Raw genomic sequence first — 23,517 nt, forward strand, 5'->3', positions numbered from 1 at the left:
ATAACAATACATTAAGAAATGTTTCCTATTCTGGGAAATGTTTAGGTTCTTTTTCTTTCGGCCGCGGTTCAATGATACCGTTTAATTGTGCCAGAAATTATCCGCGGACCAGTAATCGCCTCGTCGAGGAGGCCCTAACCCTGCAGATGATCATAGACAGAGAACGCATAGGCCTACTGTATGCTTTGGGTAAAGAACACTTTATGTCCAGTGTATGACAGTGTTTTGGAGCGGCCGCACCCCCCGCAACTCCACTAACAATGTCACTGATTCCGACAGATACGCCCGACACTTCTGCTTTTTATCTGGTGGTGGTGGAGTTGACCGGACGTCTGAGGCTTCAGACATTACCAATTTATCATCATCCATCGCGTCTGGCCTCTGAAAAAACGTTTAAGGCTAGTCTGCCTAGGCCTGGCCATGTTTGAACCGCCTCACTCATTTGTTCGTTGTTGGACGTTTTAAGCGTGCGCTTCCTATTTTTGAAATGCAGCATAGGCTATGCGTGTTGTTTAATAGCTTACTTTTCAAACGGTAGAGCCTGTTCATTTAAAAACATAGCCAGAGGACGTATAATATAGGCTTACATATTAAGGCTTATTCTCAAATTCAGATTGCGTTAGGGGACGGGATTATTAGCCAATTTCAATCGGACAATTTGACCGGAGAGATTTAATTTTGTCGGACATTTCATTTTTTTTCCGGCCAATGTCCGGTAATTACCGGACAACGGAAACCCTGGCGCACACACATGCACACACACACACACACACACACACACATGCCCAGTGAATGGATGGGCCTTTGATCGATGTAAAGCACCTGGACGTATATGAGCAGAGATTAAAGTGAGTTTTCCTCCCACTCTGCTCTACACGCAGGCTGAAGCTACTGAGTGCTGCTGTTCTGTGCTGGCTTGGCCACAGGAGAGCAATTAGCTCGTTTCAGCATGTCAGCCTCTATTAGTCTATAGGTCTGCGCCAGGGTTTACATTATAGGAAGGCACTGAGGCTCCAGGAAGCAGGCGGGGCCGACTGCGCTCTATGAAAAGCCCCAGATGTTACAGTAACACACAGTGTCGAGGAGGAACAGGAGTTTGTGAGATTGTGTGAGAGTGGCGGCATATTCAAATATATCTTTACACGAATAATGAATTAATGAAGTCTTTCATTTCATTGCTATACGGCATAGTTGAATACGCATTTCTATATGAGTATGTATATTAAGGTTTTTGCCTACACACTTTTTGAAGAACTCTACGCACAGCCAAAAAAGACATAGCACTTGGAGATAAACAACTCACTTGTATGGCAAAATTAATCACTGCAATGAAAACTCAACAGTCCTCTCTAAAACTGTAATTATTTCAACATAAGCATACACACATGCACCAGTTATCACCACTACATCAATGCAATGCTGTAAGTGAATGTAGGCCTACTCTAAACAAAAATGTAGCAACAAAACAAAAGTAAAAAGAAAAAAAACAATTACTGGAGAAATTGCCTTTGAAAAATGTTTTCAAAAAGAAAAAAATATGTTTTTTCTTGTGTGTGTGGTGGGGTTGGGGGGAGGGATTATGGATCCTGCCTTCTGTTCAGATCTAGCCACAAGTCCTCGTCGACATCACAGGCGATGTCCTCTCGGGCTAGGCAACGGGGAAAATATCACCATGTGTGCCATATCCACTTTTGAACTGACCCCACCTCAATGTCTCTGCATGCCCCTTCCATTGCTTGCAAAAGAGGCATGCAGGTATGTGGTTAATGGTTATATACTTTTCATTGGCACACTGAAAATAATTATTCTATTTTAGAAATGGGGAGTAAAGGGGCAAATACAGAACTGTACACTCAATGTAAAAGTGCATGTGTGTGTATTAGTGAGTGAGCACATGTATATTACTGTAGTGAGTTAACACATGTGTGTGTGTATTAGTTTGTGAGTGCATGTGTGTGTATTAGTGAGCAAGTGCATGTGTGTATATACTGTAAGTAAGTGAGTGCATGTGTATGTATTAGTGAGTGAGCACACGTGTATTAGTGAGCAAGTGCATGTGTGTTAGCGAGTGAGTGCATGTGTGTATATTAGCGAGCAAGTGCATGTGTGTATATTAGTGAGTGAGCGCATGCGTGTATTAGATCATGAGCACATGTGTATATGTATTAGGAATTGCCTGTGTTTATTGGTGAGTGAGTAAATGTGTTAGTGAGAGAGTGAATGTGCTAGTGAAAGAGTGAATGTGTTATTGAGAGAGTGAATGTGTTGGTGAGAGAGTGAATGTGTTAGTGAGAGAGAGAGTGTGTGTATTAGGCTGTTGTTGTCCTGTTTCTGACCAGTGCTGGCATGGACAGCAGCCTAAGGCAGCTGCTTATGCTGAGCTGCTGTGCTAATCCACCCAGCAGGACATTTCTGGAGGGGACCTTTCTGTCTTTTCTTTTCTTACATTCTTTCTTTCTTACTTATTGTCTTCCTGTCTTTCTTTCTTTCTTCTCTATCTCATCCCGCCTTTCCCTTATTTTTCCATTTGTGCAATTTATTTTACTTACCATCTCTAACTCTTTTTCTCATCTCATTCCCTTCTCTCTATATTCTTTGAATCCACCCTCCACACACACACACACACACACACACACACACACACACACACACACACACACACACACACACACACACACACACACAGTACTACTCTGTAAGACCCTTTACACTTATGTCCATCAGGATCCTTGTTTCCCTGATATTGTACTAATCCAATCCACAATCTTACACCTAGAGCTGACACACAAACACACACACACACACACACACACACACACACACACACACACACACACACACACACACACACACACACACAAATGGAAACATATACACATGACACGTCTTAAGACCAGCAAACAATAAATACCATTATGACTGTTGTGACAAGCCACTGTACTTATCCCCTGGGTAAAACACATGCTCTCTCTCTATTCTCTCTCTCTACTTTCTCTCTCTCTCTCTCTCTCTCTCAGGCACACCCTCTAAACATTTAAAATACACCAAAGAATCCAGTACAGACTGTCTTGTACGCAGACATCTCCAACCTGCGCACGTTTATTAGCCTAATGCTGTGACTAATGGAGAACATAATGGAGGGATCGCTGGAGGACTCAAATGTGTGACGTGTGCCTGTGTGTGTATGCAAGATCTCACACTGAGACAACTCAAGCCTAGGTAGCATTACAGCAGGTGAGAGAGAGAGAGAGAGAGAGAGAGAGAGAGGAGTAGCTGCAGCATGGTCTGTTCCGGGCTGCCAGTGTCTCGACAGCCCCGCATTAATGCAGACACCCGAATCCAAGCCCCGATTTGCATTTTCACTGACAAGTAATGAAGGACGCGTGCCTGAATACCATTAAATACCCTCACTACCACCACCACCACCACTAACACCAGCACTGCCTCCACCACCACCCAACCCCCTGATGCACATTATTGCATTTAAATTGTATGCCGTCTTACAAGGACAAATCATTTCTTTGACACCTTGACATTTCTTTGGCACTTGAAATGATCACCCAGTCCTCAAATCATAAGAGGGAGCTGCTAACGTCTGCCGCTGCCCCTATAGGCGTGATTATGACCGCCTGAGTGATGGTATCTAATTACTTGGGTGCTTTTGTGAGGTCTCGCAGTGATGCATTAATGTAGCTGCTTATTGCCATGGCAACGGAGGCAAGCATTACCGAAATGCGTTTATCTGTCTGTGTTTAATGTGTGAAAAACAAATCACCTGTGCTTTAGGGCTGCCCGACAGACTGTCACTAACAGAGGGCAACTGAGAGATGAGTGATAATGTGTGTGTGTGTGTGTGTGTGTGTGTGTGTGTGTGTGTGTGTTGCTTTGTGAGGCTGAGTGTGTTGAATGCAAGCTCTGCTACAGTTTCTCATTCAAAAATAAAATCATCTATAATTTCTAGTACATAATGAAATATACAGAGACCATAAGTGTACACAAATTATCAACATGCAAAATGCACAAACCACTAATCATCTGCATTACTGTAATTCACTGTGCATTTTATGTTTGTGTGGGAAGCTTGGACTTAATCAACCTTGGGATATCTGCCAAATTTGCTTAGATGAGAGAGAAACGGGCATGCACATTAAAGAGGGTAGACATCCAAAAACGTTCTTATGGGGTCATCCTTATTTCTACCTTAGATTCCAGCTTCTACATCTACCAGGTTATATGACTGTGCTTGTTTCCAGCAAACCTGAGGAGAAGTTTGAACAATTCATGACTTTCCATTTCTCTAGTACAGACCTTACTTGTATACTTCAAGCACAGAACACAAATGCACAAGAGAAAAGACAGGTGTCTGGTACAGGACGAATCCTTAGAAAAAATCATGTTGGGCACCTGCAACAACTGATACAAACCCCAGTGTCTGCACACAAACTCCCGGGTGTCCTGGAAGCTTCCATGGGGTAGGTGCCAAGAGGATAACTCGTAACATATACATGTAGCTCACTTTGCTCAAAGTCAATCATAATAAACCTCTCCAGCACTAACCAACCATTTCTGCTGGTTGTTATATGAACACACAAGTATCACAAGTCAGCTTGTTGGTCAGCTGTCAAATAAGCGCTTGACTTGGGGTGTGTTTTACTGAAAAGTTTAACTTTTTTTCGGCCTCTACACCATTGGATTATAATTTAAAACCTACTGTATGCTTCCAGCTCCAAAAAAGATGCTACATCGGCTCCTACACACAGTGGCGTTCGATCAACGCATGCCAGTGGGTGTTCCCGACGGTAGCTATGCAAATTACTTGAAGTATAACCGTAATTTGATTGGCTGGTGCCTTCTGTTGTTGTCTGTCGGTGCAGCAAAAGTTGATCTTTTCGACGCGAGCGACGGGAGCAACGCAACGCAACGGACCCACAATTCAGTTCGGCAACGGATGACGTAAGCCCATGTAAAGTGGATGGGATGCATCTCCAGCACTGCACCGCACACAACTGTGTGTAGGAGCCGTAAGCGAACACTGACTACTAGTTTCTATAGTAACCCCGCTGGTGCGGCTCTCACCTCGTCGTCGTCAGCATCGTATTGGGCGTACTGCTGCTCCATCATCTCCCGCTGGTGCCGCTCCTGCTCCAGCGTCTGGCTGATCAGCTGGGCCACCTCGCTCTCCTGGCCCGGCCGCTCCCGGCCAATCATGAACCTGCACCAGGGGACAGGAAACAGGAAGTGAGCGCAGTCAGTGGCGGTGGTGGTGACCGGGAAAAAAGATTTCATCCCAAATCAATTACAGTCAAATTCCTGAGGGGAACGTTTTTGGGTGTAAGTCGCTGAAGTGTTGAAAAATCATTTGGCACGCTACAGACAACTGAGTCCACTCATGGCCTTTCAAGTGAGAAAAAAAGTGTTATCTCAGAAAAGAGATTTTACACTTGTGCTGTGTCCTTAAACTATATTCCTAGTGCCCTTGGTTCTTAACCCAAACCATCCATAAATCACCCAAACAGTTTTCTGCTCAGATAGCTCTGTAAACTAAATATGCCATTTCTGAGCCACTCAATGGAGGCATAGGTCAACAAGATGAAAGATTATTTGCCTAAAGGTTAAGTGAAAAAAAATGACCAATGTGTCAATCCTGCATTGTGTCAGTGTTACCTTTTGACTACGGTCAAAAACATCTTCAGGCAGAGCGCCCAACCTTATGTCTATAAAAGCCACTGTGTTTACAGCAACAAAAAAAGAAAGAAAAGAAAAAAAACAGCAACTAAACAAACAAGTTTCCCCAATGCACACAATACAGGAAACAAACAATCCCAGCACACCATTACGGTGACTGATGGGCGTGCCTTGTTTATGAGTGTCCCACAGAGCTCTGTCAGGATGGATGAGTGGACATGATGAGGAGAGGTGGGGATGCTGTAGGGAGAGAGGTCTGTGGATGCACTCAATAGGAAGACCCTAATAGGTGGTCCAGTGCTTAACGTAGCGAGTCAGCTTGCAGGACCCCCGAAACTTGATCGACATCTGAAGCAACAACTAAGCGGATTCACAGCAGGGTTTACCCTACTGTATCTCCCTCTCTTTCTCTCTCTGTCCATCTCTCCCTTTCTCTCTCGTTCTCTCTCTCTCTCTCTCCCTTTCTCTCTCGTTCTCTCTCTCTCTATATCTCTCTATCTCTCTCTCTCTCTCTCTTTCTCTCTCTCTCTCTCCAGGGCTGTCTCCCTGCGTGTTGCTGTAGCTCTGACTGGCTAGAGCGGCTCAGCCACTGACCTGGAAACAGCTCGCCCTGTCAGCACTCCCGAAACACGGGGGGTCGGACTGGCTATGGTATAAGCAGCATGCTGGGAATGGAACCTACTGCAGTGGCACACAGGCATGCACACATACACACACGCATGCACACGCACACACACACACACACACACACACACAGACACATCATGCACATACCCTTACACACAGAACAGAAACATGCACCCACGCAAACTCATACACACATGTCCACATACACTCAGATAATACACACACACACACACACACACACACACACACACACACACACACACACACACACACACACACACCTCCTATACGAGGGAGACATCCTTTCCTTTCAAAACATGACACGACACACTTCAAGATCAGGATGTCCGCACCATTTCACCCAATGCCAAGACCCCCCCATCAACCTCCTTTCCCACACAGCGAAACCCAAGGGGCTCTTTTCTATATTCTTCCTCCACTCCTGTAGCAAACACTGTGAGTCACTCCCACTCAAGTGTTGCTTCGCTGAGCGACTCTTGGCTGAGATTGGAGGGCCGGGGTCCAGCCACGCTCAGCAGTTAGAGCCTTGCATAATTTCCACAGATAAATTTAGCTCCAATGATGAATCTGGGCCACGATGCAATATCCTTCTTGAGGGTGAATGAGGGGGACTGCCATAGGAAAGTGTGATTCAAAAAAAAAAAAGAAGGAAAAGAGAGGATGAAAGGGGAAGTGAGGGAGTGAGAGTGAAAAAGAGGGAAAAGGAGGAGAGCGGGGAACACATAGAATGAAGCCAACATGCCAACAATAAGATCTAGAAAAATATGGTGCGATTGAGTAGAGCACATTTTTGAAAAGGCTTTCAGCAGAGTCACCTCAACCTTCTGAAAAGCCTGTTTGAAATCTACCCCATAGAACACTGAAAAGCATTATATTACAAGCATCACGCTGTGCTAAAATATCACTGCACGAAAAGTAGGAAATAAACTCTAATATGGCCACTATGAAATCTAATTTAAGTAACTGTACTTTGGCATATCCACTGATGTTCCAATCATAATAATTACTATGCCTGTGAAAGAGGGAACGGCAGTCGCAGAGACAGAGAAAGGAAGGGAGTACAAGAGAGAGGAGGAGAAAAAGAGGGAGAGAAAGAGTGTCATGGAGGCACAGGGAACGAGAGAAAATGCCCTTTACCCAGTCAGTCATAACTATGACAGTGAAATGAGCATGGAGAGACTGCTGGTGAGCTACTGTGCCAGTCGGCCTGCCAGCCATCCGCAACGCTTTTAAAAAATGAAGCCTCCTCTCCATGCTGTGCCATTCTATTGTTTCTGAAAAGGAGTGTTTTTCTCGGGGCGCTTCCCCGCTGCGGCGGGACAAAGGGCCGCACTGTTCTGGCACGTCGGAGGGGAGGCGGTGGGACGCGGTTAAAGAGAGAGCCGGGGGTCTCGCTCCTCTCTCTCTTTCTTTCTCTCTCTCTCTTTCTCTCTCTCTCTCTCTTTCTCTCCCTCTCCCAGCCAAACACAGGGAGAGTTGCATGGAGGCAACGTGACGGAACACCACTCTCATGTTCTCCCACACAGAGACTACTAGGAGATTTAGAGGCACCGACACGGCGCTGTGCAGTGCAGTGCAGTTGCAGGCTGTTCTGAGCCACTGGTCTTTGTGAATGTTATAGAATGTGATCCTCTGCTTAGTGTAGATGTGCTGTTGGTACATGAGCAGTGTACTGGGCTGGCACTGGTGTTGTGGCAGACAAAAGTGTGTGTGTGTGCGTGTGTGTGTGTGTGTGTGTGTGTGTGTGTGTGCGTGTGTGTGTGTTTATGTGTGTATGTGGGTTTGTGTGTATGTGAGAGAGAGAAAGAGAGAGAAAGAACAAGAGACAGAGAGTATGTAAGAACGAGAGACATAGAGTATGTGAGTGCAGTATGTGAATGAAAGAGAGAGAGAGAGAGAGAGAGAGAGAGAGAGAAAGAAAGTAAGTTCATGAACTACATATACGTATGTCTGTTTTTGTGTGTGTTTACATGCTTTTGTGTGTGTGTGCGTGTGTTTTTGGTGTTTTTTGTGGTAGAGGGAGTTCGCTTACTTCACTACGCCATGAGTATTCCTCAGGACCGAAGCTGCAAAGCTCTGGGTGACTCCCACCAGGCTGGTGCCATCCACCTCCACTATCTGATCATTCACCTTGATCCTGCACCAGAACCACAGAAGAAGAGCAGATAGATTAAGACAACAGTACAGAGCTCCCGAAGGATATATCAACATACAGTACATTTGAACACATCATTAAAAGCACTATTAAAAGGATACAAAGTCAGCTCTCAAACAAAATTGAATGTATGCATACATACCGGTAATAACATCTGAGCAACATATGAACTGTAGCCTACTGTATCTACTGTACCTTTGAGAACTGCAAATGGTAATTTTGTCATGTGAACCAAGTTGTGAATCAATTTGGCATTTTGATAATTTGACAGTTCCAAAAAAAACTATTGGCGCTTATCTGTCAGAGAGAAGAAATTGGACTGAGAGTTTGAGGCTTGCGAGAACAGAGTGTGAATTGCCTAGTTCACAGCAGTTCGCTGCCCATTTTCACTAGTCAAAGGAGGAAATTAAGTTATTTGGCTGTGTCTCATAAACCAGGCTCACAGAGTCCAAAATGTAAGACTAATGTCCCACCATTAATTACTCAGATCCTTTGGCCATCTATTCAAATCAATTCTATTCATTTACATTGTTATGTTATATTATCTATGTTAATGTTAATGTGCCAATATTCAAGTTCTCCATATATTAACGGCATGAAGATATTAAGGATAAATCAAGGGACAGTTACGTTTTTTCAATGGGCAATATTTTTTCAATGGGCAACGTTTTTTCAACAGGCATCGTATTTGGCATGTCGAGTGGCATGTCGAGTAACAAGTAGGAACTTGAAAATGGCTCTGGAAGTAGCTCAATGTTTGGGCATTTAGTGTACAAAGTGTCAATGTTAATTGATGATAAGATAGAGTTTCTCAGGAACAGGATAGATACACATCCTCAGGAACAAGAATGAAGAAGCTGAGGTACAGTACAACAAGCAAGATGCCAATATTTGTAACGGAACAGGCACACAAACAGGGTACTCTGAACAGGGCTCTCCAGACAGGGTGGAAAAGGGTGTTGCTGTTCTTCATCCTTCTGCTATTTAAAAAAAGGTATGACACATACGTTTTATGAATCTTTTGGGAAAAAGGGGTAAAACATGTCCTCTTTAACCTGTAACCCAACCTCACTGCAATGTCCTAACACAGGTCTGAGCCACCATTAAAATAATGCTTGTTTATGTGTACCACTGTTGCTCACAAAGTACTCCTCTGAAGCGTTTCCTGGAATGGTACACACAATTTCAGCTCTGCAAAGGAAAGCAGTGTTGTATCCTGTTGGTGTTGCGAAATACCAACTCTTTTTCAGTCATAAAAGGGACTGGATTTGTTTATTGATTTCTTAGGAATTGTGCCAGGGGTTCTGGGATGAATCTGTACCTATAATTGTCCACACAAGCTAGTTAGTTAGCGGACTAAAAGCTTGCTACTGTATATATTTCACTGAGAAAGTGATTACAATATCAATCAGAGCAGTTGTGTTTATCTCACAGATGTGCAAGCAACACACACACACACACACACACACACACACACACACACACACACACACACACACACACACACACAATACAGAAAATGTAACACTCCCTTCTAGTCAGTCATAGCAACCTTGTGTGCCCTATTTAAGATTACATGTAGAGAGTAAATCAATAATTGATGTGTAAAAAAACAAAAGTCGTTTCTACTCTATATCATGTTATCTTTAATTCGCCTCACAAAGCAGAACATCTTCCCAGCATGGGTGAGGGGGATGTATGAAATAGCAGAGCAGTAGTGTAGGAGGTACTAGTTGACATTGGAGGTGATGTAATTTTGCATATAAAATGATGTTCACATCCTATGTGAATACTGCAGTGATATTTACCCTACTTAGTCCAAAATATTACTGTACAACAGAAATGGAGGACATGGATTCTTCACCAGAGTCAAAAATACATCCTTTATGGATGTGCATTTACAAATCACATGATCACATTATGTGGATTTTTTTTCTGTTTCACTACACACTTTAACTGAATTTTGCCCTGTTTCTACACATTGCATCATGCAATAAAATATATTCTTCTCATCCATCTCATCAAATGTTCCTCTCTAAACCTTTTACTAGAAGACTGAGTGGAGAATGCAGCACGATCCAGGTCTCTGAGATAGATGCAGTAAAGTCATCCTCATAGTCAGCTATGGTCATCCCATACAAAGACACAATCTCAGAGCTCCACTCAGATTCTCCTGAATAATGCCAATGCACATGGCTGCCTGTGTGAGGACCCAACATCATTAGACCCCTCGAAGGGATGAAGGGATTGAGACGCTGCACTCTGTGGGCATATCTCCGCACTCCCAGCTCACACTCAACCAGGTGGTTAATGACGGGGGGAAATTGCATTCTGGGCAACAAACGTTTCCCTCCTTCCCTCCCACTGCGACCCCGAAGGCCCAGCCTTCCTTTCTCTCTCTCTCTTTCTTTCTTCCTCTCTCATTTTCTCTCTCTCCATTTTCTACACTAATCTGCTGTCAAGGCGATCCACCCTCAGATTCCATCGAGGCGGCCAGCCTCCCTTCCAGCGAGAAAGAAAAAGAATAAGACACAAAATTACGTTAGCTTCATCTGACGGAGATATGAGAAGCGATCCCACAATCATCTCTCCCTGCATCCCTCAGATACCTCCTACGCTACGGTTCCCAGCTTTTCATACGGTTTCTCCCAGGACAAGCTCCACGGGAGACGTGTTAATCCCATCGGTTGGAAATCAAAGTGAGCTGCACAGGAAGTGAGCCGTCGTGACACACACACAGGTAGCCCCCCCCCGCTGTGCACTGTGATCTTCCCCCCTGCCACCTCCCTGAACTCCCTAAGCCCCGTCTCCCACCTGCGGACTCCAATTCCTTAGCTGCAGGCTCACAACCCCCCCCCCCCACACACACACACACACACTCACACAACACACACACACAATAAAAAGTGCCTTTGCACTTTCGATTTGATTTTAAGATTTTTTTACACGTTAATCCCCTATCTGGGCACCGGTTGCTGGAGTGCTGTGTTCACGGGTGGCAAACAGCGGGGGGGGATGGGGAGGTGGGGCGTGCACGCTGATGATGCGCTTACCTGCCGTCCCTCTCAGCAGCTCCGCCCTTAATGACGGTCTTGACAAAGATGCCCAGCTTCTCAAGCCCGGCGTCGGCACCCACGCCCATGCCAATGATGCTGATGCCCAGGCCGTCATCATCTGAACAGGGCACAGAGAAAAAGGCAGACAAGCGACTAATGCTATTAACTCACATTATTGACGCAAAGTTAACAACTGAATTCCTTATGTACTGTACAGGCCTGGATAGACAAAAATGGGTTGGTGGTTGCTGTAGGAACTGAATATAGATCATGTGGATAGATGCAGTAAAATGAATGAAGGGATGAAAGACCAACTAGATAAAATGGTTGATGGCACATAAAGGGTAGATAAGGTCAAACAGTGAGTAAACCCACTGAGGATTATGCACTGACATCTGTATTAAAACATTCATGTTAATCCCCGGAAGCATATATATATATATATATACGTGACTCTATGGAAGTAGACTGTTCCAGCATGCAAAACCATACCAGGTCCCTGTGGGGTGAGTTAAATAAGGACGTTCAGAGAGGGCTTGACACCTAACAATACTCCTCTTTATGGGCCAGCCTCTGAGACGGCCTAAGGAGCTCACCTTTCTCCAGCTCCACGGGGAAAAGCTCCAGCTTTTCGACCCTCTTCTCGAGCTCGTACTCGGCCGAGGATGCCACCGGATCCACCTCCTCGTTCCTGCGATCATAATCCTCATTTGAGTAGGTATTAAAAACCTGCGCGACAGGAAAAAAAAAGAGAGAGGCAAGCCTTAGTTCCTTTTGGAGGTCATGTTACACACAGCTCTAAAGAGAGCTCTGGTGAGAGAGTGTGTGTGTGTGTGTGTGTGTGTGTGTGTGTGTGAGAGAGAGAGTGAGAGAGAGAGAGAGAGAGAGAGAGAGAAAGAGGGGAACAGTGGTTTCATTCTAATACTTATGAGACCAAACATCTCAGCTTTACACATGGCTATGATACGTGTACTAGCATGTGATTGACTTTGGGTTCAGAGTTAGGGGGGTGGGGGTGTGGAGGGAGGGTTGGTAAACCAGCCTAAGCTCTCAGTGAGTCTGTGACCAGGTGCCAAAAAAGGTGCCGGAATCGCCAAATGTGTCCACTGACTACTAGCCGAGCTCACCGAATGTGGCGAGTCATCAGCACCAGCACTATTAGGAGGACAAAAAACGACCAGGCTACTTTTGTCTAGTTTCAGAAAAATGAAGACACGTGCTGACTCTACCTCTCCCTCAACCTCCTGCAAGGACACAGACATTAAGTGACCTACAACGGGTTCTGAACTGGCACAAGGTGACACCGGGAGAAGAGAGAAAAGAGCACACTCATGCTTGGCCTCCTTCAGGTCATGCGCTACCATCTGCATACAGGCAGGTGAGGATCTCATTGAGAATGAGAGTGACTATATATTCACTGAGACGGCACATACTGCTGGGTGGGTGTTCATTCATTTATTTAGCCTATATAACATCTACCTTTTATCAAATTGACTTCAATGTGGTTACGTCTTCATCAGAGTCCATGCTGCGCTGTTCTAAGATAAAAAATAAGCAATCTAATAATAAAGGAATCTGATCCTTTTCTTTTTACTGCATGACCGGTCCTCTCTCATGAAGTGCCGGATTGTTTCCAGAAGCGCAGTGGAACCACCATTTTTTAATTGTCCATAGCATGAAATGCGGGATACTGGGATACATTTCACACTGTCTGAGACAGAGTTTGTGGTTTTATCCCACATGACACCACACATCACTGTGAATTTGTATGTGAGTGTCTCTATGAGAGAATTACATCCAAGGCCATGGTATTGCCAGCTTTTCAGTGCAGAGCTACAGGAATGCGATACAATCCTCGCAGCTGTCCAACATGGTATTGGAGGAGAAGGCCAGTGATCAATACAATTAGGGGGCAGAGGGGGAGTGCTGTCGCTCTTCATCTTTTTGACTGGGGAAACGTGATGGCACTGCCACGTCTCCTAAAGCGCGCGCGTCACCTCATATTCACGTCACCGGCCCCGCAGAGCGCTGAGGTGCAAATGTGGGGCCAAGAGGGTAACACACCACGTGCACACACACACACACACACACACACACACACACACACACACACACACACACACACACACACACACACACACACACACACACACACACAGTATATCAAGCACAAAGCATGCATACACATCACACACACACACACACACACACACACACACACACACACACACACACACACACACACACACACACACACATATATCTAGGTATGAACATTGAACACACACACACACAGACAGATGGAGACACTGCCTTCATTCCTGCCAACCTTGACAGTAACAGCATCCCCTTCACCTGGTTTTCCCACCGCAGGTATTTGGGTTAATTGTGGCAATCTATCAGCCAATAAGCATGTGGCGTGTACAACAAGGTGCCATTCAGGCCCTCCTGAGACAAATGACTAGGGCCTCTTTCAACTCATGCCGCATCATCTGCTAGGAAAACTAGACCTATACAATGTGTCGTAATTGTGAATTACAAAGGCAGAAAGCCAAGGAGGTGAATAAGTCTGGTCCACAGGAAGAACTGACACGATATCTGCCTTAGATACACACAGTTTGAAAGATGGCTACGCTAAGAAAATCGCCTACGGAGCATTGTCTCTGTGAAGTTCCCATCATCAATCATTTAGAGTGATAAGGAGCCGATGCATTATTAAAGAAACACACACATGGCCAAAATGACTAGTGTGCAGCAGGAGGAGCAGGAGGAACAAAATGAAGACTGTAACTGTGTGAGAGAGACAGAGAGAGCAATAGATGGCAAGACAGAGAGGGAGAGAGAGAGAGAGAGAGAGAGAGAGAAGAGAGGGGGGAAGGGAGGGAGAGAAGAGAGGGAGAGACTGAAAAGCGGTGAAAGTCTTTAACCTTCAAGGTCTTCGCCACACAGTGTGATAGAGTTGAAACGCAGCCAGAAGTGAAGGCAGCTTGTTGAATTAGGCCATAAAGTCTGGGCTCAACCACCGTGCTCGACTACAGCTGAACATCTCTATGAGCAGGGGGAATACATAAGGTGTCAGATATGAACAATACACCGACAATTCATATGAACTACTGCTTAGAGAACATAAACAGAGAGCGAGAGAGAGAGAGGGGAAAAAAGGAACGAGAAACAGTGGGGAAGAGAAAAACACGCAGGAGAAATAGAGCCAACAGGGAGAGAGAGAGAGAGAGAGAGAGAGAGAAAGAGAGAGAGAGAGAGAGAGAGAGAGAAAACAAGGTCACAAAGCAGGAGACAAACTTGAAAATAGGCACAGTATCATAAAAACAAAATGAGAGTGAGAGACAGAGTGAGAGATGGAGGGAAAAGATCAACAGACACAGAGTGCAGCCTCTTGCCCTCCCCAGAGAACATCACCAGGGCAGACACGCTCCAGCTAAAGTGGTCTGACGCCTCAGCTCCATCAACAGCCGGCCCTGCCAGGCAAGCAGAGAAGAGAACAGTCTCCGGAACATTCTTCACATCATTAACTGTAACTGCACCCCCTAGTATCCATCTCACCTCAAAACTCCCACTGACACACTGTCCACCCTCTACAGGAAGCCAATAACGGAACAGCCACTTCCCCCACCCCCCTGGACCATGGCCTAGCGGTCAGGCGGCCCCAGTCATCCTCCACCTCCAGCTCTAATGGCTGTACTGCAGCCACATCCTCTGACCTGGTTAGGGTCCAGCGTCAATATAGATAGACGCCAATATACCAGATCTATTTGGAATATAGGCCAGAGCAGTGGAGAGAGAAGCGGCCATGACTTTAAACTCAGTCAGGGGTTTCCCTAAATACAGAATTCAGAGTCATCTGTGTGAAATGTCATGTTGCACTTTATTGATTAACTTCCCTTCCTGCCCTGGGTCTCTTTACCATTGAACGGTGTTGTCTGCTGTTTCCACTATTACCTCAGGAGTAAACAGTGTCCGAGGGGGTTATGTCTGAAGAGGCAACTTACTTCCATTAGGAATCATTAGTATACAACTACTGCTACTACTACTGCTCTGCACTCGCCCATACCAATCCCCCATTAACAAGGTCAAAGCATGGTGTGATGTGTGTTTGTCAGATTTACTTGGATAAATGAGCTAGATATTTAACTTTAGAGGTGTGATGGTGACAGCAAGGAACATAGATGAAACCATGCTAAACCATTCAGATGTTCATTTTGAAGAGATGCAGAAGCATGCTTCTACTGGCTCAAAGGTAGCTTTGGGGATCTGACGACGGCTAGAAATGTATGAACCAACTAACATTGATGACTAAACTGTGCATTGCCCCCACGCAGGCCCAACCATGAATGCTAGACCTCATTAGTTGTCAAGAGATCCCTATGATGACTCAGCACTAGTTTAGCTTAGCTGTTGCCGCAAGCCTTTAATGATTTCTCCAATCTTCCGTTTCGTTTCATTTCACCTCTCCGCTCCTCTCCATCTCCGCCATCCATCTCTCATCTCATTAGCCAGCCTTTTGATCGATGCTCGAGGCAGTTGACGTCTCACAAAAAAAAAAAAAAAAAAAAACACAAAACAAAAACACGCTCATTCTCTTTGGTCTCGCCATCATAAGGCAGTAGCCCCCCCCCCCCCCCCCTTTTTCTTGCTTTCTCCCTTTCCCTGTCTCTCATAGCATTTGATCAACAGAAAATGAATCAAAGCAATGTGAAGTGAAGTATGTTTTGTGTTTTGCTGGGAGAATCTAAATGACACTTCTCGCTGCACATGGAGCAGGGCGGCAGAGGTGCCGGGGATTTTCTGGTGCCTGTTAAGCGGAGCGCAGCGCAGCGCGTGCCTGGAGATGAGCTGTCAGGAACGGCTGCACTTTTCTTCACTCCTTCCTCAAATTCATATTCATCTTGTGCAGGCTGGAGATGCTCTGCAACTGCTTCAAGCAAGAGCCTCTCAGGCACAATCTATCTCTGTCTCTTCCAACCTCCACCAGCCCCAGCTCAACCTCACCTCCTCTCCCTGTCTCACTTCATCCCCCCGTTCCCTTATGACATTACACACTGTCTTCCCTTTCTCCGTCTCACTCTCTCTCTGCCCTGTCTGTCTCTCCCCTCACAACCTCTTCCACTCACATGTCTTCCTCCTCTGTTTATAGCTTTTTTCTTACATGTAATCCCTCTTTCTGTCTCTGCCTCTCTCTCTCTCCTTGTCTCACTAATCAGTTGGTGTATGCTGCCAGCATCTCCCTCGCAAGGCTGTCGCTCCGCAGGACTGCGTCGTCGCCGTCACCACCGTCGTCGCCGCCGCCGCTGTTTCACGCCCACGCTCGCTACGTGCACCCACGCTGGCCGTCCCGCCTGAGTGACTGCGCTCACTTCCTGTTTACTTCGCAGCCTCCTTGCACTGCTGCTGCTGCTGCTGTTGCTGCTTAATCGGCACTCATCCATTGCAAGCCTGCTCAACCAAGGCTGTGCTCTGGGTTTTCTTTCTTTTCTTTTTTTTTGAGGGGGCAAAATGTGGATGGCAGCATTTTCCGTCAGGCACAGTCTGTCGGATTAGCTGAAAGGGAGGCAGGGCTGGAGGGGAGCAAGACAGGGAGAGCAAAAGGAGTGAAGAGTGTATTTGTGTGTGTGTGTGTGTGTGTTGGCTGCACGTGTGTGAGTGTGTGTATGTGTGTAACACTGTGCTTACATCTGGGAGAGTGCTGTACTCCTATACTGTGTGTGTGTGTGTGTGTGTGTGTGTTTGTGTGCATTTCTCTGAGAGGGCGGATTCTGTCTGATTGCGTAAGACTGTGTTTCTGTATGGGTGAGTAATGTGTACTACAGGCCTGTGTGTGTTTATCTGTGTGGGAGGGAGAACACATATGTCTGTAGGTGTTACACGTCTGTCTGTGTCCAGCATGTGTGTGTGTGTGTGTGTGTGTGTGTGTGTGTGTGTGTGTGTGTGTGTACGTCTGGAAGAGCAGCATGTGGCCACTTGTATCGCTGCCTAACATGGCACCGCATGGCGCCTTGGCGCTGGCTTGGCGCGTCCTCGCCGCTGCTCATCGCATTAAATGCCACTCCGGTCACACGGTGCCAGGGCTCTCGCGGTGCTGCTGAGGTGCCAGTCCAAACAGAGGGGGGAGGGGGAGGTGGGGTGCCGTGACCGTGGCCGCCTACCAAAAGCCTCACCGCGGCGGATTAGCGGTGGCTCACGGCGCGCCTGCAGAGCCGACTCAGCATCGCATTAACACCAGCAGACCATCATGTGGACTCCAGGCCAAAGAGTTGAGTCATTCTGGCTCGCACTCTGGGTCCACACCACAAGTTTCTTCATTAAAAAGGAGCCTCCATTTTCATGCTTCTGTGCAGCAGGTGCTCTGATGCGCCCTCCTTTTTACACGGGGTTTGGCAAACTAGCGGCATGGAGGCTAGACATCGGTCTTGCAAAGATGCCAAGGGATTTGATGAGTCATGCACATGCTCCACAGGTATTTCATGCTAAATGTTAGGTGCTACAATAGCATTATATGATACAATAGAGGTACCCTATCAGTTTTCCTCAGGCACATAAAATAAAGATTTAGCCTGTCTTTAAGAGAGGAAGAAAGCAGCAGAAAGCTATGTGACTAGATGACTCAGGCACTAAGGCTCTGACTATAGAGAATTCCAAACAGCCGAATCTACATAGCAATGCAGATGTCAGTTTGGCTTTTCAGGTTTCAGACTTTCCCCGTCAGTGTTTCACTATACATCAGGGAAAGAAAAAGGTCTATTGCATCTGAAAATGCCTGGCCTGGGAGGAAAATGCAGGTTTATTTACCTCAGTGCCTTGAAGCAAGTAGCTGACTCCGTAAGACGGCTTATCATACCAAGGAATGCATTCTTTTCCACCCCTTCTTTTTAATCCCTGTTGCTGTGGTGTGTTACTACCAAGTGCCCAGACTCCCACCTACAATAACAGCCCACCAGAGTGACAAAAAGAACTCTCACTGAGGAACCCAATGCATGAGAATCAACATCTCAACCACTTTAGAAACTACACAACTGGTTTCTTCATGTATCATTTTAGACGGCTAAGAGTGGGAGGCAGTGGCATTTGCTGAGTGCGTTTGACAATGGAAGGCGGAAAAAAAGTATTTAATTCATGAGCCTTGACCAAGGAGCTTATGAAGGCTAATTTGTTGTGGATGAATGGCGTCATTTGTTTTTGTTTCATGCTCATAAGCTTCCCATGAGACTGGTGCCTGAGAGCTTTTAGAAAATGTCTCCAGACTCGGAGGACAAGATCTTTATAATGTCAGAGAACAGAATCTCTGAGGGGATGGTTATGGAGTGCTAAGGGGCATTGAAGGTGAACCTTCACAAACAAAATAAAAATGATTTATAATGTTTACAAACAATAAGACAAACCAACAATATCTGTGCGTGCTCTGGAGGGGTTCTCATGTCTCATCAGACTGCATTGCATGGCAGTGGTGAAGAGTGAATTTCAAATTCAGCACAACTGTGCCAGTCGCATCTCCACAAAGCAGGGCACTGTGTCAGCACTCAACACCTCCTTGTTCTCAGCTGGCTCGGCCATCAAAACAATATGGGACGCTTGTGCTTGACCACGGGGCCTGCCGCCGTACCTTTCACCCATGTCCATATACTGCTGCCAGTGACCGTCCGCATCGACCCAGCCCGGCCCCTAAAACCACAGAGCAGGGCTTGTGTTTCCCAGATCGTTAAAAATTCAGCTCCCCGAGGCTCCAGTGTCACCAAAACAAGCAAACAAAAATGCCATGCCATTAATAATACACAACCCACAGACATATATAGACCTCCGCCACTATGCCAAGCTTTAAAGGTTTGGCGGGAGATACTCCAGAGGGTATACCTGATTTCAGTTCCCCGATACAATGATGTGTGTAGTTTCTTTTAGGCACATCTGGCCTGTTAACATCGGCCCATGGACAACAGATGCAAAATAGCCATTTTGGCTAATTCTGGCGCGTTTACATTTTTTATGGTTATTAATGTTCACTGTCCATGTCTAAATAAACCTTAAATACATTTCATTAGGCTGTCCTCCAGATATATCATAACATTAATAGTCTGACAGCAGTCAGACAAGAGGGACCATTTGTTCACTGTTTATCACAGTTTCTCTACAAACCTTAGGTTCTTTCACAGAAAAATGCAGGATAACAAATTGCATAATTCTGAACTGGCTTCTCCGGTTTTGAGAGAACTCAGCATTTGGTGAGGCGGAAGCTAATCCAGAAATGTTGTGAAAATCCTTCGGGCCTAAAAATAAGACAACAGAAAAACCTTTTATTTCCTCAATTTTCACTCTTTCCTTCTGAACGGAAAGGAAATATGACAGCAGCAGCAACAAGGCTGCTTCTATCTCAAGACACCACATGGTAAAACTTGACTCTCTGCGCAGTTTATGCTAGACATAAAAAATTTTGAGGTGTTTAAAGCAAGAGTAAAACATAGTGACTATATTACACCAATTATAGAACCCTCACACACACACACACACACACACACACACACACACACACACACACACACACACACACAGACACACACACACACACACACACACTCCAAAAATCCAGTGCTACGCTCTGAAGTCTTTGCTACACACATACAGTGTACTCAGATGCCAGACCCCAAATAAATATGAGCCTGTGTTACATCTGAATGAAATACTGATGTTTGAGAGTCTTTAGAGAGGCCATAAGATTATGGGATGTCATTTACTCTCTCAGGCATCAGTGAGCCCATTTCTACGCTCGATCTAAACATCAGCTCAAGCCCTCCTGCTCAAAACGCCTCAATATAGACTCTGAATCATTAACTCATGAGGAATTCCTGCTCAAATCATTTGGGAAGGGACCTACAGATCCTGCAGTTTTTCCAGCGGGCTAAGCCCATTAACGTGAACATGGGAAAACCACATTGTAGACAGTGTTTACATACTGACACAAATGAGTGAATACAGATTTACATTGCTCACAGGGCGAGGGGATAATCTGCTGGTACGGGTCAGATCAGGCTGAGCTCAAACCTGATTACGCTTGAATGAAAGATGGAGGGAGGGAGGGAGAGAGGAGAAACTCAAGCTGTGGTGAGAACACAGGACAGCGTGACGGCAGTAGCACAGCTGCTTTGCTGTGGATGAGGAAAGTCAGACACGTCGCGGTCCAAGGTGATGTCCACCACAACCTGGCTGCATGACTGAACAGAATCGGTGTTAGCAATTGGTAGCTAGGCTAGCGCTTCACAACATAACGATGCAGATTTCTCAGTAGTAGATTCAGGATATGTAGCGACCACATACTGCCAGTAATAGCTATTTCAAAATTCCTTTCCAATCACTGATATTTTGATATTAGAACATGCTTTACAATTTGCTGTTGAAACATCAAATGTCAAATGGGCACTTAAGTCATAAGTCATATTGCACATCACAAGTGTATTAATCTCAAAATGTGAGATTTTGGGTATACAAGGTAGCACTAGAGCACATGCACACACACACACACACCCACACACACACACACACAAGGCAGGAAATGTTCACACATCAGGCTTATGACAGAGCAGAGTGAAGTATGCAATTACTGTATCATTTCAGCGCTCATTCAGCAGCACTGAGGCCCTTCAGATTGCACTCACTTCCAAACCGGGAAATAGCAAGAGCGCGCCGAGCTAGCTCAGAAGTGACACAACACTTCCCCTGCAGCCTCAGAGAGGGTCAGAACAGGTTGCTGACACTACAACAACAAGGACAGTGCACTTGTGCTGTCCTGTATGCGCTGCGCTGGCTGTGAAAATCATAGAGAAACAAAGAATGTGCAGCCCGGGCACTCACAATAGGTTGTCCATCACAATGATAGCATTACTGTTCAGGCAACAAACAGCAAACCACAGGACGTCGTTTTATTTTTTTTTCCACAAAAGCTGTTCAGCAGAAAACAAAAATACCACTAGAATGGTATTATTTTTCAAACATTATGAATCTTAATGCTCGTATCAATGTTTGCTCTGGCTACCTGTATAACTTTTCCGCATACAGAAAATTGGTGATTCACAAAGTAAGATAAACATAGTGGTTGAGAAGCATCACTATGAGGAAAAGTGGTGACATTGCAGCAAGTCAAACTGGTAACAAGTGGAACACATGGAAATGCATTTTGCAGGCCTGTGCATCTGGTAAATATATCAATACTTGGTGCCAACTCATCTATCAATAACATATCACAAAAGGAAGTATAACTCTGCCCAAGCACACAGAGAGAGAGAGAGAGAGAGAGAAAGAAAGAAAGAGCTTGATGCTGGTGCATCTGCTGATAATACGCCACAAAACAAAGTATCACAATATATTGCCGTATTGATTTTTTTGTCCCATCGCTTGCATCAAGTTTGTGTTACGTATAAACTCTAATGCCATTGTGCAGCAGGTCTTCCTTTATTTTTAAGAGCCCTCTTTTAGTACTGTGTATCCTTGCATCAACCTGCTTTGGAGGAGCAACAAAGCCATCATGAATAATCTTACTGACTGTGGAGCTCAGCAGACCTGCTTCCCAACAGTGCTCCTGGGTGACTGAATTTAAAGATGACCACACAACCTTAGTAAAACACAAACCCACAGTTTGTGCATGTGTTCTCTGGACCAGGCATATGTATACACCACATATACACCACACTCGTCCAAAACATTTTCCATAGGATTTCCCAGCTCTATCAGATCCAGGCAGGACAACAGGAAAGAACTGACCAGCGAAAGTAGTTGTGTGCTTAGACTGAGGGAAGTACATTATGTTCCTATAACCAAGCAGAGTGCTGAGAGAGAACTAACTGAACAAAATGGCTGAGTGGATTAGGGAGAGGTGTGGAGCCGAATTCAGGAATGCATCATAGACTGAGCTCCATGTATTAGTGCTCTAAGGCCGCTTGCAGAGTGACTGTTTAGTCAGCAACGTGGCTACGTACGTACGTTGTATTAAACGTATGGATAGTTTAATACAAATATCATAAACATGTTATAAATCAGCTATTGAATTAATTGCGTAGTATGAAAAGCATTACTGGTGATTATAAACACCACGGTTACCTGATAGTTTAGTACTGATGGTTAAATATAGCATCTAGTAAGTGTGCAATGTGAGATACAGTGTCACATCTTCTGGGTTGACAAACACATCTTTCCATGTCAATAGGGGGGAGGGAATAAATTCAATTTACAGTGAGTGCTTATAGCTCCCAGCCTGTAAGGCCAGCTTTCACTGCAGCCTCTGAGTAAGATTTCTAGATTAATTAAGGTTTAATAGCCTGGATGTTGAAATGATTTATCCGCTTTTAAGAAGCACTAAGAAATATTACATGCACGGATGGGTGGGTGTGTGTGTGGGGGTGTGTTTAGTCAGATTAACTGAAGACATTTTTTCAATGTCTTCTTTGTAGTCTCCGCTCCCAGGGACAGAGGTTAAGCCTGCCTCGTGTCTAGCTATTCCGCTGAAGGGACACGTTTCAGGCAATATGTGTCTCTTTCTGCTGTTGGAACAAAAGACAGAGCCCTGTTTGTTCATGGCGAGCTCGGGGGGCCGCCTCGGTTAAATATTCCATATGATTAATGAGCAATGGCCCAGGCTTTTGACGAGAAAACAGATTCCTTGAACGGTCTAACAATCCCACTCCAACACTGCTCCAGCCAGCCTGAATCACAAAGCGGACTTTTCCAAAGGCCTGATAATCCCTCTGAATAACACCTGTGAGAGGGCAAAAAGAGTTCACCTTGCATTTACAGCATGGCTACTGTAAACTGTACACGGCTAAATGGTTGAGGCTGGGGTTTTGCTATTGTAATCTCACTGAATGCTAGTCTGTTAGCTGGTAACAGAGGATATCACTGTTTCTACAAGACAACCCACAAGGAGCAAAATGGGCAGTAGGGAGGACCTATATCTAGTTTATAATTAGCAGATTAATCTGA

The 23,517-nt window shown here is 45.3% G+C and overlaps 1 protein-coding gene across 1 annotated transcript in view; it reads right to left on the reverse strand.

Moving 5' to 3' along the window:
* Positions 1-23,517, reverse strand: part of ppp1r9a (protein phosphatase 1, regulatory subunit 9A) — a 56,000-nt gene that overhangs the window by 24,112 nt on the left and 8,371 nt on the right. Inside the window, exons 3-6 of the mRNA XM_076302130.1 lie at positions 12,141-12,273; positions 11,542-11,662; positions 8,366-8,470; positions 5,077-5,212 (exon numbers count right to left, since the gene is read on the reverse strand). Of these exons, the coding sequence (XP_076158245.1) occupies positions 5,077-5,212; positions 8,366-8,470; positions 11,542-11,662; positions 12,141-12,273 (495 nt within the window). The remainder of the gene's footprint in view (positions 1-5,076; positions 5,213-8,365; positions 8,471-11,541; positions 11,663-12,140; positions 12,274-23,517) is intronic.

Source organism: Alosa pseudoharengus, unplaced genomic scaffold, assembly GCF_046254945.1.
Source record: "Alosa pseudoharengus isolate Yale_2024_CS ecotype anadromous, Long Island Sound unplaced genomic scaffold, YU_APseudo_1.1 YU_APseudo_1.1_scf_23, whole genome shotgun sequence".
NCBI lineage: Eukaryota > Metazoa > Chordata > Actinopteri > Clupeiformes > Clupeidae > Alosa > Alosa pseudoharengus.